The sequence below is a fragment of the Cololabis saira genome, chromosome 20 (assembly GCF_033807715.1).
Source record: "Cololabis saira isolate AMF1-May2022 chromosome 20, fColSai1.1, whole genome shotgun sequence".
NCBI classification, from domain to species: Eukaryota; Metazoa; Chordata; class Actinopteri; order Beloniformes; family Belonidae; genus Cololabis; species Cololabis saira.
The window spans coordinates 21,381,055-21,395,982 of record NC_084606.1 but is presented as its reverse complement, the minus strand read 5'-3'; the positions used below and the strand labels follow the sequence as shown (position 1 = coordinate 21,395,982).

At 42.8% G+C, this 14,928-nt stretch overlaps 1 protein-coding gene across 2 annotated transcripts in view; it reads right to left on the bottom strand.

Annotated features, from left to right (window-relative positions):
* Nucleotides 1–10,980, bottom strand: part of stim2b (stromal interaction molecule 2b) — a 52,081-nt gene extending 41,101 nt beyond the window's left edge. For both annotated transcript variants that reach the window (XM_061709676.1, XM_061709677.1), the window contains exon 1: nt 10,211–10,980. In XM_061709676.1, coding sequence (XP_061565660.1) covers nt 10,211–10,310 — 100 coding nt within the window. In that variant the 5' untranslated portion in view covers nt 10,311–10,980. The remainder of the gene's footprint in view (nt 1–10,210) is intronic.
* Between the last annotated feature and the right edge of the window lie 3,948 nt (nt 10,981–14,928).

Sequence of the window (14,928 nt, the reverse complement as noted above, 5' to 3'; positions counted from 1 at the left end):
TCGCAGCACAAACCGGCGAACGAGTGTCGCTCAAGACAAACTTGAAAAGGGACAGCATAGCAAAAGAAATCCACACCGAGACTTGCCCTTCTTGCCCTGGCCACCGCATTACGTGCCCCCTGCCGAGGGAAAGTCCCTGAAAGCAGAGGGGGGGGTGCATCTCACGTCTAATATGCAACTTTAAATTCCGGTGCAAACAACCTTAGCACACATAAATACATGAATATACAGAACACAGTCCCTCATATGAGTGAGGATCTTTATTACACTAAGATATGTCCTCACTGCTTCATGGGGAGTCGTGAAGATAAACTGTAACTAGTGATTAAATGTGCCTGATTAACTCCACATCAGCCAGCCGATCTGCCAAACTCAGTTTGTTTTATTACACATGGTGGTGAGAAATCTGATTTTACTTTATTTTGTTATGTTTTATGCTAAATGCAATAGAACTGCTGACAAATCTGAGTTTTTCCTTCTTTTCGTGAATGCATCGTGGCACAGAAATGGACCTGTATTATCAATCTGATTTCTCATTATTTTGGTTTTCACTGACCACTTTATTCACTTTGTGTTCTGTGTTTGTGTTTGTGTGATCTGTAAATAATAAGTCACCTTCTCCGTGTGATTTCAGTCTTCCTTTAACTTCCTAACTTCTGAATTACTCTGCAACCCAATCACATTTTTTACTAATACAAGCAGACGAAGAGTATTTTAGTCTACAGCATATAAGAAGGAGTTGTGGTGCACTACTGAGTTGCCATGGTAACCTGTTTGGTCTCATGTAACCGGCGTGGATGCGATGTCTTCTTTGGAACATCCAAAACTGCTCGGTTATTATCATTTCAGCGTTTGTTTTATGTTCCTGCCAACTGACTGCCAACCCAATAACCTGCGTCTGGCAGGTGCTTAACGTCCAACCCGCGGTGAGCGCAACAAATCAATCCAAGCACACGAGATAAAACACTTCACCATCTAGAGAAATGTTGACATTTTTCAGACCTGTTTAGGAATTTTTTCTCTAAAAAGGAAAAAGAAAAAAGCTGCACAAAAACAAAACAAGCCAGCAACCTTTTTAACAAACCAGAAATTAATCTGCAACGCACTTGTGCTGCTCGGCAGAGGCAGGCCTCCTATCTGTGCAGACCCATAATGATCATGTAAATGTGGCGGCTTGATACCTCACCGCACTCTACGCAGAAGCACAACAGCTCACAAGGACGTGGATGTGAGCCAGAGAAGATAATGAAGACACTTTATTGCGTCTACTGTGTACCAAACAGAGAAGTGCTGAAAGCCAGGCCGTGTCAGATGATGCTCCGTTTGGTTTTTATCTGATGTTCCCGTTCTCCTCTCATCGACTTATGTGAGAAGAGTGTGAGAGAATGAGGAGCAACTGTTACATCAGTTCATAAACTTTTTTTTTAAGTATGCAGATGATTATCGCTGATTAAATCCCAATCAGCAGGTACCCGACAATTTACAATTCATCAGTCAGTGAGAGATTATTCCCAAATCTTGAAGATCAACTTCAACTTCACCCATAACTGGACTTTTTAATCAAGTTCACTGCAAGATCAGACAATGCACTGCTCATATAAGTTGTAAAAGAAATATCAGAAGTTGCAGGCCTCAGTTAGCCATAGCAAGTGTTACACCACATAATGGTAAAATAATAAAAAGACTCAACAATTATAGTTTATTTGGAATGGTTGGCACGAGAAAGCCTCTTGTCTCTAACAACACGTCAGCACGATTTAGGGCTGCAAAGATGAATCTGAACAAACAACAGGACTTGAACGATGTCCACTCGACAAATGAGGCTAAAAGTAGATACGCCCGACACGATGGCATTGCTGGTGAAAACCAAACGCAGCATGACAACACAAAAACTGTAGAGCACAGTAGTAATGTGCATCTCCGTCAGCAGGAACAGCCTCATAATGAGGAGGTTTGGTAACCCGACCCTAGCACGTCCCAACAAAGGGGTCGGGTACTCGGTCCTCGTCACATATGAGTCGTCTCCGTTGAAGTTAAACCAGCAACCGAGACGTGATGGAGTACCGAAGAGGAGGTCGGTCCTGGTACATTTCAGCCTCCTACGTTTCGACCCCGGACAGAAACACAACCGTCGAGTCGGGCATGAACTCTGAACACCGGATTATTCCAGAGTCAAATGAGAGGACATCTGTCTGACGGCTAGAGCTCGGCAGAAACTGGGTCACGCGGGCAGAACAATGATCCCAAACACACCAACAGATGTACAACAGAGCGGCTGAAAGACAAAAGAACCAGGGGCGTTAACGATCCAGTCCAGGTCCAGACAGAAACCTGACTGACGTGAAGGTGCAGGCCTCAAGAGAACTGTGCAGATAGCATCAGACCCCAACCCCAAACTTCATGCAGAGACTGATGATGTGATGCATTAGGACTGATTTTATTATAGAAGCACCTTTAGAACTAAACTCAGTGTTGCTTTATGATATCTCAAATACCTGACTTTGTAAGAGCACTCTTATTTTCGTGTATCATTCAAAGGATTTTGAAAAACAAATAAAGATAATGTTGAAAAAAAAAAAGGAGCACTTTTAGGAGCGATGAGTTACTGAATCGTGCATGTGCTCAGTTCATCGTACAGTTTTTGCATTTTGGCTTCGCTTATGTCAACTAAACAAAAACATATTCTAATATGTCATGTGCTGCTCTACACCTGAAGTTGTATTTAGCTTTTTTAATCATGCTTTGGTATGGGATGCTTCAGAAAGGGAAAGGGGAACTTCACATTACTGTATGCTAAATTGGGAAAATCTCGGAACTATTAACGCACCGATTTTGGGAAAAAACTGCTGAAAGACTTCATCAAGCTGACGTTAGACAAGTGAAGATTTGCAGACAAGAATACGGGCCCAAACTACGTCTTGATCAAATGAAGTAAACATAATTAACCAGGAAATAAGAAGCACGGCGTTAAAGCCACGGCGCCACTTTTAGACATCTGTGAAGGGCACGACATGGGCTCCTTCCGGTGTGAAGGTGACAATTGTTTTCACGGCAGGATCTTGCGCTCGTGACCTTTTCAGGGCCTTTTTCTGCCTTCAACGCCGGAGGAATGTGAAGCCCACCTAAACCGGGCTTTATTCACTCTGTGATAAAGTCATATCTCCAGACAAAGCAACAGGAACTCAGCTTTCAGCTTTTGCTGTCTGAACCTTACAAATATGAGGAAATCAGACATTTAAAAAAAGGAACCAAAAACAACGTAGTGTCTACAGACTTCAGTACTCTTCATGTTGGCGTGGCGGTGCTTGTTAACGATCACGAAGGGCCCACCAAGCCAACGTCCGGAGCCCTGCCAGCTGGGGGATCAACACCTCAAAATGGGCTGCAGGGGGACAATAGTCCCGCTGGGATGGCTGAGGGCAGCGCCGGGGGTCCGTCAGCCACTCACAGCAGGAAACACTGTACAGCCGAGTACAGTGACCTACATCTCCCCCTCGACCGCTTTCTGCCCCAGTGAATCAGCTCAGTGACGGCCGGCGTCCTCCTCTTATGAATGAATTATCCAGAACAATCTAATGTTCGTCTGAAGGCGACTGAAATAAAGGTTTGTTTCAATCTGGTATCTAACTCGTGTGACTAATCTTGTGTCTATTATAAATTCAGAGGTTGGTGTTCTGGGGGAACGTGGAGGGTGGGCTGCTGAGTGTTGTTTGCTTCTATCTTCAAGGAACTCCTCAGGAACAGTTTGTTCTCATGAAGAGAAGCTGTTGACATGGTCTCCCGTGCTGTAATCTGCAAACCCAGGACCTCGCAACTAGGGATGGGCGATATTTTACCGTTCACGATAAACCGCCAAAAAAATTCCCCACGATAAGAATTTCTCATCTCGCGGTAAAAATTATAAATTCCCGTTGATGACGTTTTTGTGTAAAACTGATTTATGGTTCTGCGTTAAATCCACGCAGAAGGAAGGATGGAAGAAAGAAAGAAAGAAAGAAAGAAAGAAAGAAAGAAAGAAAGAAAGAAAGAAAGAAAGAAAGAAAGAAAGAAAGAAAGAAAGAAAGAAAGAAAGAAAGAAAGAAAGAAAGAAAGAAAGAAAGAAAGGAAGGAAGGAAGGAAGGAAGGAAGGAAGGAAATGAGCCTGAAAAGAAAGAAAGAAAGAAAGAAAGAAAGAAAGAAAGAAAGAAAGAAAGAAAGAAAGAAAGAAAGAAAGAAAGAAAGAAAGAAAGAAAGAAAGAAAGAAAGAAAGAAAGAAAGGAAGGAAGGAAGGAAGGAAATGAGCCTGAAAAGAAAGAAAGAAAGGAAGAAAGAAAGAAAGAAAGAAAGAAAGAAAGAAAGAAAGAAAGAAAGAAAGAAAGAAAGAAAGAAAGAAAGAAAGAAAGAAAGAAAGAAAGAAAGAAAGAAAGAAAGAAAGATAAATTCCCGTTGATGACGTTTTTGTGTAACAAACATGGCAGATCTGAGAGCGAGATAGATTTATAGTTGAAAAGGTGGAGTTGAATTGGTATTTTTTTTATCGTCATTTTTATCGTTATCGGGATAAATGCCAGAAATTATCGTGATACATTTTTTTAGTCCATACCGCCCATCCCTACTCGCAACACGTTCACACCGACACTGTCACGCGAGGCCCACCCCGCCCCGCTTCTCCACCCCAGGAGCAACCGAGACTCTGAGACTCTCCGACCCCGGCCCGCATGTGTCGGCCTGATACGGCGGAGGCCGGCCGACGGCAGCGACGGGACTTGGCAGAATGCAAATTCTTGTCGTCCCTGCAGGACTTAAGCGAGCAATGGCGAGATAGGCAAATGCTGATCGTCCTCTCCAAACAAATCCCTCAATTTTATGCAATCACTGAGCTCCCAGATAGCAAGTGTCACCTCTAAATTTAGCTATAAACAAAGTAAGATCGGGGGAACTCGTTTCAAAGTTGCACAAAGTTATGGATCATTAAGGAATGTAAGCAGGATGCCTGAGAGGTCCTCATGAGATCTTTTCTGTTGCATTTGTGTATTTCGGCGCTCAGCAGCCGGTTACTGCATATTTAAGTTACATAAGGTTTCTGCCTGTATCCTAGACAACTATCATCCGGCAGACACATTACATCACAGCTGGATGCTCCTTGCAGCCAGAAGGAAGAGCTCTGTTTGTTGAAACGCCACACACCCCCATTAAAACAGAAGAAGACCACGTTAACACTTCTGCCCCGGAGCAGCTGCTTCTGTCCCTCTGCTTCCACATCAACAATGATCTTTTTACTCCGCTTGCTTCATTGGGGTGCAGAGAGGGGATTGATTTCAAATAGCCTACGCAGGCAGTGAAATGCTTTAAAAACCAGCACTAAAACACCTACACCTTTACCTTCATGTACTCTTGGATACCTGTGGCGCTCTGCTTCATGACGGCTGCTGCTGCAGCTGCACAAATCAGACCATCCATTATCTTATAATAAACTAAAAGCATCGTTAAATCAGCTCTTTGGGCATTTTTATGCTGAAATTAGTCATTTCCTTCCACACTTATCCTCCCCTTTTACACCCATCCCATTCTGCTGTGGGCCTGTGGCCTGCTCTTTGATAATGGTCGATCACAGGGGAGATGGATGCCCGACCGCCACACGTTAACACCGAACCCTGCAGACTCCACCTAAGTGCTCACGGCAAGCTAAATAGCAGCTTTGAAGCTTGAGACGCTTAAATAACAACATTCTTCATCTTAAAGCTCAATTACAGAGGCAAAGAAATGCCTTCAGTCCTGCTGAAAGTATTCATTAGGAACCTTGTTGTCGCCACAAAGCAACACACAGGTATCAAGTCCTTTTTCTTTTAAATGAAGAAACCCAAAGTTATAGTTTGAAAACTTGATAGCCGAACAAAAACAGCTGAAAGGTGCAAGGAAAGCTCTGCAGGAACGCACACGGAGCAGATTGGTTTCCCCGGCCACCAGCTGACCTTTCCAGGGAGCCGTGTGGGAAACGGAGAGAGAGGGCCGCTGTCGGCCCCCGGGGCCGCTCTCCCACCGGCGTGGTGCTGCCGCCGGGCCGGAGAAGGCCTCCGTATTAATCAATAGACTGTATATCCTGGGTTTATTTTGGGAAGCTGCTCTGCTCTTGTAAACAGATGGTCATGAACGCCTTACAGCTGTCTCGGATGAGGTTTATTACCTTCTCTACCAGACACGGGTGGACGTACACGCAGAAACGAGTCTTCGGGCCTTCCCTCTTGTTAGAGACTCCACGTGCTTCCTCAGCTGCAGCCCCGAGCTCACTTTGTGTTTGTGCAAAAAATAAACACTTGAAATTAAGACTTTAAATCTACCTCGAAGAGATCACACTTGAAAGGGCGCTAAAGATGAAAGCTGATATTTCCATGTCACAGCGTTTTGGAGCATCCTTGAAGGGCTGCCTGTAGGGGCGTGACAGCGGAGCAAGAGAGCCGTATGACTTCAAGGACTTGCGTCATCCACGCGTGTGTAAATGAGAAAAGCAGGACGGTGTCTGATCATGTGTGTAGAGCGAGCTGTGGAAGCCAAGATCATGAGCATCATTTCCATGACAACCGCACAAACTCCACTCTTTAATGAAGGTTACATCACGATGTGGCTGAAGGCTCCATAAATGTCCCAATAAGAAGTAGCCTTCGCCTGAAAATGTTGGTCAAATACTGAGTGTGTTCGTGAGCAGGTTCACGCCTGAGGGGTGGGGGCATGGCCGCCGACTAGCAGCGGGAAGGTGTCGGGTTCAAACCTCAAACCTCAAACCTCAACTTGTATGTCCTCCTAAAACCTTCTTCGGTCGCAGGACTTTTTATTGACTGTACCAAGCACTGGACAAGGTAGTAGGGCTTTCAGCTATAGAATAGAATAGAAGGCTTTATTTATTTCCCAGAGGAGAAATTCAATCGTGCAGCAGCCAAACACACACATGCTCAACGGTTTATACAAAAAATTAAAATAGAAATAACCAATAAATAGCTAAATAATTCAAAAAAGAGCAATATAAAATGTAGAAAAATTAGCAATGTACAAGAGAAAAAATAGGATAATAAAAAAAACGGATAATATTTACATGTGCAAAAATACGTCAGGTATTTAGCGGGCAAAGGTTATTGTACTTTCAAAGTGCAATAACAATATGCTGCCCCCTCTGCTTGGAATGAGTTGCAGAAAATCTTAAAATTGAATAATCTGGTGTCACTTGATGCTTTTAAGGTTCTTCTGAAAGACTTGGAAGCAAGTACTGTACAACTGGCTGTAGATGCTTCGACTGCTAATTTTGTTTGTGATCTGTATTTCTGATTTGTTTTTAACTGTTTTGTTATCGTTGGTTTGTGCAACTGTGTGTTTGTGATGCTGCCTGTCTTGGCCAGGACTCTTTTGTAAAAGAGATTATAATCTCAACAAGACTTTTTTCCTTGTTAAATAAAGGTTTTTTTATATATATATATATATATATATATATATATATATATATAAATAAATAACCTACATGGGGTTCTCTCCCGGTACTCTGGACGTTAAATGAGTGGAGGTTTCCCACGGGTCCATAGCCGGCCTCTCGCCCCGATCATCGGGTTCAGATACGCTCCAGCACTCCCAAAGATTCAGAACAGGAGGAAGCAGGTAGAGAAAAACGGATGGATGGAAGCAGAAAAATGCTGATGACCTAGTTTACAGAGGGGGTGCCGCTCTGCGTGCGCCAGGTTATTTCTTGGCTGGGAACTGCAACTTCCTGGACTCCGCAGTTGCAAGGCAACTCCGCTGGTTGCCTTGCAACTCACTCCAGCAAGGAAACAGTTGCTTGGAAGGAAGCGTAAAAGATTAGGGGGTTCTGCCAAAATGTATAACATTTAGTTTGCGGCTGACGATCGCTTTCATAAGGAGCTCGGTTAACAGAGGGAGCAGACTTATGACAAACTGTCAAGTGGTTGGAAAGGGAGAGAAAGGCCTCAAATTTATGCCGGGTTGTCAGAATAGATTAGGCTGAATGTCCCCTCGAGAATTGTGTGAATGTAATCTCCAGATGCTTCATTACAAGTTACTGCAAGTGCCTTTGGTATTGTTTGCCATCAGTCTGTCAGTGGTCACATCCAATTACACATTATATGGTGTTAGAAGCTGGGGAAGTGTGTAGTACTGTATCAATGCTGATGCAATTATCAGTTCTGTTTATCAAACTGATTGTTTATCAAAGCTGGACTGAGTTTCAGGGAGGAAACAAAGACACCCAGACAGGTTTTTAGCCTCAAAAGCAGCTGCTTCACCGTCTCAGATTACAGAAGGAATACCTCTGCAGGTTACAGTAAGACCTGCACTCCAACTGTGGCTACAACGCAACCGAGTCTGTCACAGCGTGCGTGCGTGTCATAACGTCTTCTCCTACGCCTTGGATTTCACTGGTTATTGGCTGGGTACGGTGTCAGCACACGCTGGCATCCATCAAAGTATTGATAGGTGTAGAGGTGTGCAGTTTCGATTCTTTGTGAAATATGAAGCCCGCTCTGAGACGGAAGCAGTTTCCAATTCAAACGTCTTGGGAACCAGCGGTTTCCAAAGTAAAAGCTGGTCGCAGGGAAATATCTAACCTCAGAAATGACTCAGGACACCACTAAAATGTGGACATACTTTCTCAAAGACACTCAGTAATGTTGGACAGTTTGATAACAAGCTTGAAAATAAAAAGAGACAAAAACCTGAGCTTCATATATACACAAGTAACTCATGTGTTATAGCCGAAAACCTACTCAGGAGCCCGGGACTGCAAATCATCTGCAGCATCCTCCCCAGTTGTCTTGTCAGTGTCCAAAAAAACCCATATATCTGCATTGTCCCTGATTCACTGAGGGGACACAGTACACCAAATAAACGTGGGTGCTTTTATTGAACACCCCCAGGTCTGGCATGTCCAAACGATCAATACTGCCTGGTTAAAAACCGATGCAAACAGATGGAAATCCCGCTCTGGTGTGGTTAGGTCAATAACACAGCTAAAGAGAGGGAGTGATGGGGAAGGGTGGGGGGTTTTCCTGGTGCTGGGCGGTATACCGGTTCATACCGAATACCGGTGTTTATTTTTCTTATGATATGAATTTTTCATATACCGTAATACCGGTGAGTAGCGTACACAACGTTGGGAACGTAGTGCCGCTGGACACTGTTTGTGAGGGGACTGTTTAGCAGTAGTGATGCACCGATTGTTCAGTAACCGAAATTGTTCGGCCGAAAATGGCAAAAAAACACTTTCGGTGTTCGGTGGAATAAGTGGGAAAAAAAACGAACAATTAATAACGGCGTTGTAATATAAGGAAATAGACTGGCCGCTCCCGTAACTGTTGCGCACCACAAACATAAATCGTTGGCGTACCAAAAAGTAACCACATAAGAATTTTACCTAACATTCACCAGGAGGTGGAACCAAAACAACATAATGCTGGGAAATTAAAACATGTTCAGTTTTTTACGTTCAATAGATATTTTCTACCTTGTAATTTTGTAAAAGATCAGTCAGACAACATTTAAAGTCTTTAAGTGTTGTCTGACTGATTCTCTCACTTCATTAGAATCATAAGTGCCGCCACCTCATTGTAAACGGCATAATTTTGTGAGGCCATGCAAACCTGTATTGTGGACATTAATGTTTTTCTACAATATTTCCTCCTCATGACAGTAAAATAGCCCATTCTAAGCCAATTTACTGCAGCAATTCCTTTCCAAATCATTAGAAAATGTGATTAACACCCAGTTGTGCATGAAAAAAAAATACTGTGATATACCGTGAAACCAATATAATTTTGAAAAATACCGTGATATAAATTTTTGGTCATACCGCCCAACACTAGGTTTTCCTAGGGCTTTAATAACCAGGAAAGGCTCTATAGACACTTAAACACAGCTCTTCTTGTAGGCTTAGGATATGACAAGGATGATGCAATTTGTGGATTTACAGATTTATGAATGTGGAGTCTTTAAGGGACACGTGACGCGTGAAAGCCCCGAGGATGCTACCTGCATTCCTGTCGTGTCATGCATTCCTCAGCAATGTACATGAGGGGGGATGATTCCCCATCACTGCGCAGGGTTTCCTCGGCTTTCCCCGAGAAACCCACCCGGGGAGGATGAGGAGGAGGAGGATGAAGGGGGAGGGGGTTTAATACTCTACATGCGTAAATAAACTGCTGTCACATAAACTGTTGTGTTTTTTAGTGAAGCTTACCTGTGTTGAGGTCGTGGGAGTGGGAGCTCTCCAAGCCCAGTACCGCAGAGATGACGAGTCCACGCAGCAGGGCATTCACCACCCAGTAACTCATGGTCATGGAAATGACACACGCCGCACACAAAAAAATAAACCACAGAAAAAAAAACCCAGTGATTCCTATCCTGCGAGCGAGTGGAAACCAGAGGAAATAAATCAGACACGCAAATGTACCTGGCTCTGCACCGGCTGGAAAATCATGTCTTTAGAAGTACGGTGTCAGTCACGACAACAACACAAAAAGAAGAGACACCTGCACAAAATAACAACTTAAGATTTAAAAATAAAGATGAAAAAGGAGCCTTTTTTTGTGGAAAATACCCACTAAATCATAGTGCATGGTGGGTCAGAGGAGGGAATAAAGTGGCTGTTCCGGGGGGGAGAGCAGGGAGCCGCATGTCTGGCTGCAGGAGCCGGCGCTAGAGAGCCGTGCATGGAGGAGAGGAGAGGAGAAGAGAGGAGAGGAGGGATAACAGAAGAGGAGCAGTCCGGGTGGTGGTATCCGCTGAAATCCCCACGTCGGAGCGGCGAGCTGGAGCACAACCGCGTGTCTACTTCCTCGCACCTCGGCGCGTCCCTCCGTGCGCCGCATCCGCGCTGCTCCAGGGGGGAAGTTTCCAAGTCCCGCTCCGCGGCGGGACAGACACGGCGTCCTGCTGGCACGGCAGCTGCTCTGCTGCCTGCCGGCGGAGCGAAGCCTGGGTTATTAGGGTTCCGCGTTAGATCGACGCAGAGCCCACGCCGTAGGGTACGCCGTAGGCTCTGCGTTGGCGTGACGCGGAACCATAAATCAGCTTTGACGCGGAGCGGGAAGTGGCGACGCCACACGGCTATTGCTGCGTTCCATTTACCTCGGAAGTCGGAACTCGGAACTGGGAATGACGTCACAGCCGAGTTATCAGCGTTCCAGTTACATAGGGTTGCCACCTTTCAGAAATAGAAATAAGGGACACCCTGATTTCAGCAGCGCAGGAGCCAAAAAAAAGCCCCAAAACTTCTAAATTCTAAACTTCTAAACCATACTAGTAACTGAAATATCCTCCTATTCTATGTATGTCCACATCAGCCAAGATGTATAATATAGCCTACAGGTGAAGAATATGGTGTAAAAGTTAATTTATTTCAATAATTCAACTAGCAAATAGTGTAAAAGTTAATTTATTTCAATAATTCAACTAGAATACTGTGTAAAAGTTCATTTATTTCAATAATTCAACTAGAATACTGTGTAAAAGTTAATTTATTTCAATAATTCAACTATAATATACAGAGCGCAGCAGGTCCTGTTTTCCTGCCACAAAGATTTTGCTGGCCTTAATGTTTCCTGTGTTTTTATTTTGTTCAGTATTGGTAAATTTAGTGTTGATGTGTGTGTGTCAGACGTGTGTATGGGGTGTTAATTAAAATACAGGACAAATCGCGTCCCGTATTAGTTCAATACGGGACGCAATTTTTTTCTCAAATAAAGGACAATTCCGTATTTTACCGGACGGGGCAACCCTACAGTTACAAAGTAGGAAAACAAGTTTGTAGTTCGCATATACCACATGAAAAATGTAAATTACACTATAGCAGCATATATATGCCGAACAATACTTGTATAAGACTGATTTAGTGTGACCAAAACTAGAATGAAGTGCTACGAATTTTTACAGAGCTCTCTTCTACTGTTTACAACCGGGGCAGCCATCTTGGAATGTGAACTCGGGGGTGGTGAAGACTCTCCCACTTTCCCAGTGGGAAATCCTACTTCGAGGGGCGTTCCAGTTGAAAATTCCGACTAGGAACTGGGAAATCCCCACTTCCGAGGACAAATGTAACGCGGCATATGACGCGGTGTTGGAGGAGGAGGGAGACAGAGAGGATACACACACAACCTGTTCGCATGGTTTCTTGTCTAAGGGGATTTATTTATTTATTTAATAATAATTAAAGTCACAAGTGGTGTGTTTTTGGCTACCATGAGCTCCAGGGGAACTTGAGTATTTCCTCTGGGATGGAGACACGCTCACTATTGTTCCTCCACCGGCCTGTGCAAGTTTTCCTGTGAACGGAGCGCTCTGATTGGTCGGACGGTCCCAACATGGCAGAGTCTGATTGGCTGATTCACACAGTGCTTCTTTTTTTTCTCATTTTTTGAAGATGCTCCGCGCGGAGACCGAGAGGGATGTTAAAGGTCCATACCGACGTTTTTTTTTTCTGTCTTAATTATAATTTTATTGTAATACTTTTTATATATCTTTCTCTTACTGTAGGGGAGGAAATCTACTGAACCCATGTAGCTCAGCAGAGACTTCTTGTCGACTTCTTTTTTTTTGCTCATACCTTTTAATACATATACATGTATATAATACAATGGCCTACATTTATATATAATACATTTAATAATACAATACAGCTTTTAAACATAAGTCAAAACTACCAAATATTTACCAATATTACCAATATTTTATAATTGTAATTATTATAACCCTTTAAATGCTAATTTGATGACATGATGTCACTGCTTTTCTGAAAACACTCCCATAAAATGTATTATTTTCCATATCATACATAATGAGGGACTGGGGATTTGTGTTTTTTTTTTTTTTTTGTTATTGTTGTTGTTTGTTTCTTAAGATTACCGTAGTCCTAAATATGGTATACCAAACATTAGTAACATTAGTTATGATGCATTGCATTGTATTTTTTATATTCTTTTTATAATTAAGATATAACATGTTTTAAATAAATAAGCATATGATTAAAAGAATGGGGCAATCTCACAGTAAACAGTAAAATTACTAGTTTTACAATTTTTCTGTAAAATAAAACATTTTAAAATGCATATATATCCAGCCCCATAACATGTATTATATGGTAAATAACAAATTTTATGTGCGTTTTTTTCCTCAGCAAAAACAGTGACATAAATGATACAATTTCCATTTACAGGGTTAAAATAATCAAAATAATTTAACGTTTGGTGTTTTTGATGAGGGCCAAAGTTTATTTAAAATTTAAAAAAAGAAAGTGGAAAAATATTAATTTGTCATCTCTTTGGGGGAGTTTTTGGGAAAGGAATTGTTTCCCTATAATCATCAGAAACAGCAGTAAACTGGAGCAACCAACAAGTACTAATGTAATACCATGAAAATACGCAGCCGTGAGTTCTACATTTCAAAGCATACTAAGAAGACTTTTACCACCAGCAAAACTGTTAGTTTTAACATGAAAGCTGAAAAAATATATGAAAACTTACAGTGATTATAGCTATTCCATAAAAAAAAGCGTGACATAAAAAGTTAAATATTCATTACATACAGTAACAGAGCAGAATTTTAATTTGTAGCAACATACTTGTATAGTAGTTAAATACAGTGAATGAGTAAATGTACTGAGATTCTGCTCGATATCTCTTATTTGAGCTGTTAAAAGATTAAGATAGTGAAAGTTGGGGGTTTTAAAGTCTATCAAGCTACAAGTTATGTTACCTGTGTTCAACCAGGTTAATTTTTCCCCCCAACCAGGTACAGGAATGCCTGCAAGGGAGAATACTGTCACTTTCAATAAGTATTTCAGAGATGTTTTGAAAATGTTAATTGTGCCCATTGATAAAGACGTTGAGAGACATACTGGAGATTTTTCTTTCACTAAAATGACTTAAAACGGTCTTCCAACAGATAAGCCAAGCTTCATTAGAGATCTTTATCTTGAAAAAAAGGTTCAACATGGTTTATCCTTGTAAAACTGTTATTTGTAGTGTTAGGCTATGCTGCTTGCTGAGATTTGTCAAGGTCCTCACCTTGCCAAGGACAACCACAGATAAGAAAACGACAACTCTGATGGCACAAATGTCATCAGAAGTTAAACAAAAACTGTTTCACTTGAACCAATCAGTAAAAATGTGCAGACTTGGCTCCTTGTTTCGTCTTTTTGATGTGTGTAATTACATTTCAACCATCTGTCCTTATGCGCAATGGCAGCCAGTCTGTTTCAGTCGATCCCATTTGACAACCTAATCTCATGACTGATGAGACATTTTATATCCCTGCTATCAAGTGCAGGGAGCTAAAACATCAAACAGCACCCTACTGTCCAGAATATTTATTAAGCTTACTGTAGGTGACATTAATACTGTTTTCGATGTGAAATCATTCAGCCGTGGCCACCCTGAGAGTGTTGAAGGACAGACGGCACGCTGCCCTGCAGTGCAACACGTCCACCGCCAGGAGGAACTGCAGTATGAGAACACGACTCCAGCAGGTACTGCTCTCAGGAGAAACAGGCACGAGAGGGTGGGGGGGGGGGGGAAGGTGCATGCCTGATAAGAGTCAGCCGTGGGAGTCCCAGTAAACAGGTGGCAGATGCAGCAGAAACCAGGAGAAGGTTGCAAGACGAAAGAAAAGAGCAGCATAATTCGATATGAGCTGGTAGAGGGAGCAGGGGAAGAGGGAGACAGCCAGCCATGAAGGAGAAATGGAGCAGATGCTGCATGTGGGAGGAGGCCCGGCGGGGGCGTCCTGTCACCTACCCATCCTGCCTTCTCCACAAATGACTGCCGGGAGCTTCTGGAGTACACCGCCGCCTATCCAAATATTTACACGGCCACATGAGCCGAGAGGAATATTCAGTGAGGGAGAAGGAAAGATCCGACAGCAACACACCGAGTGGACAAAAACACCAAAGTCCTCCACTGC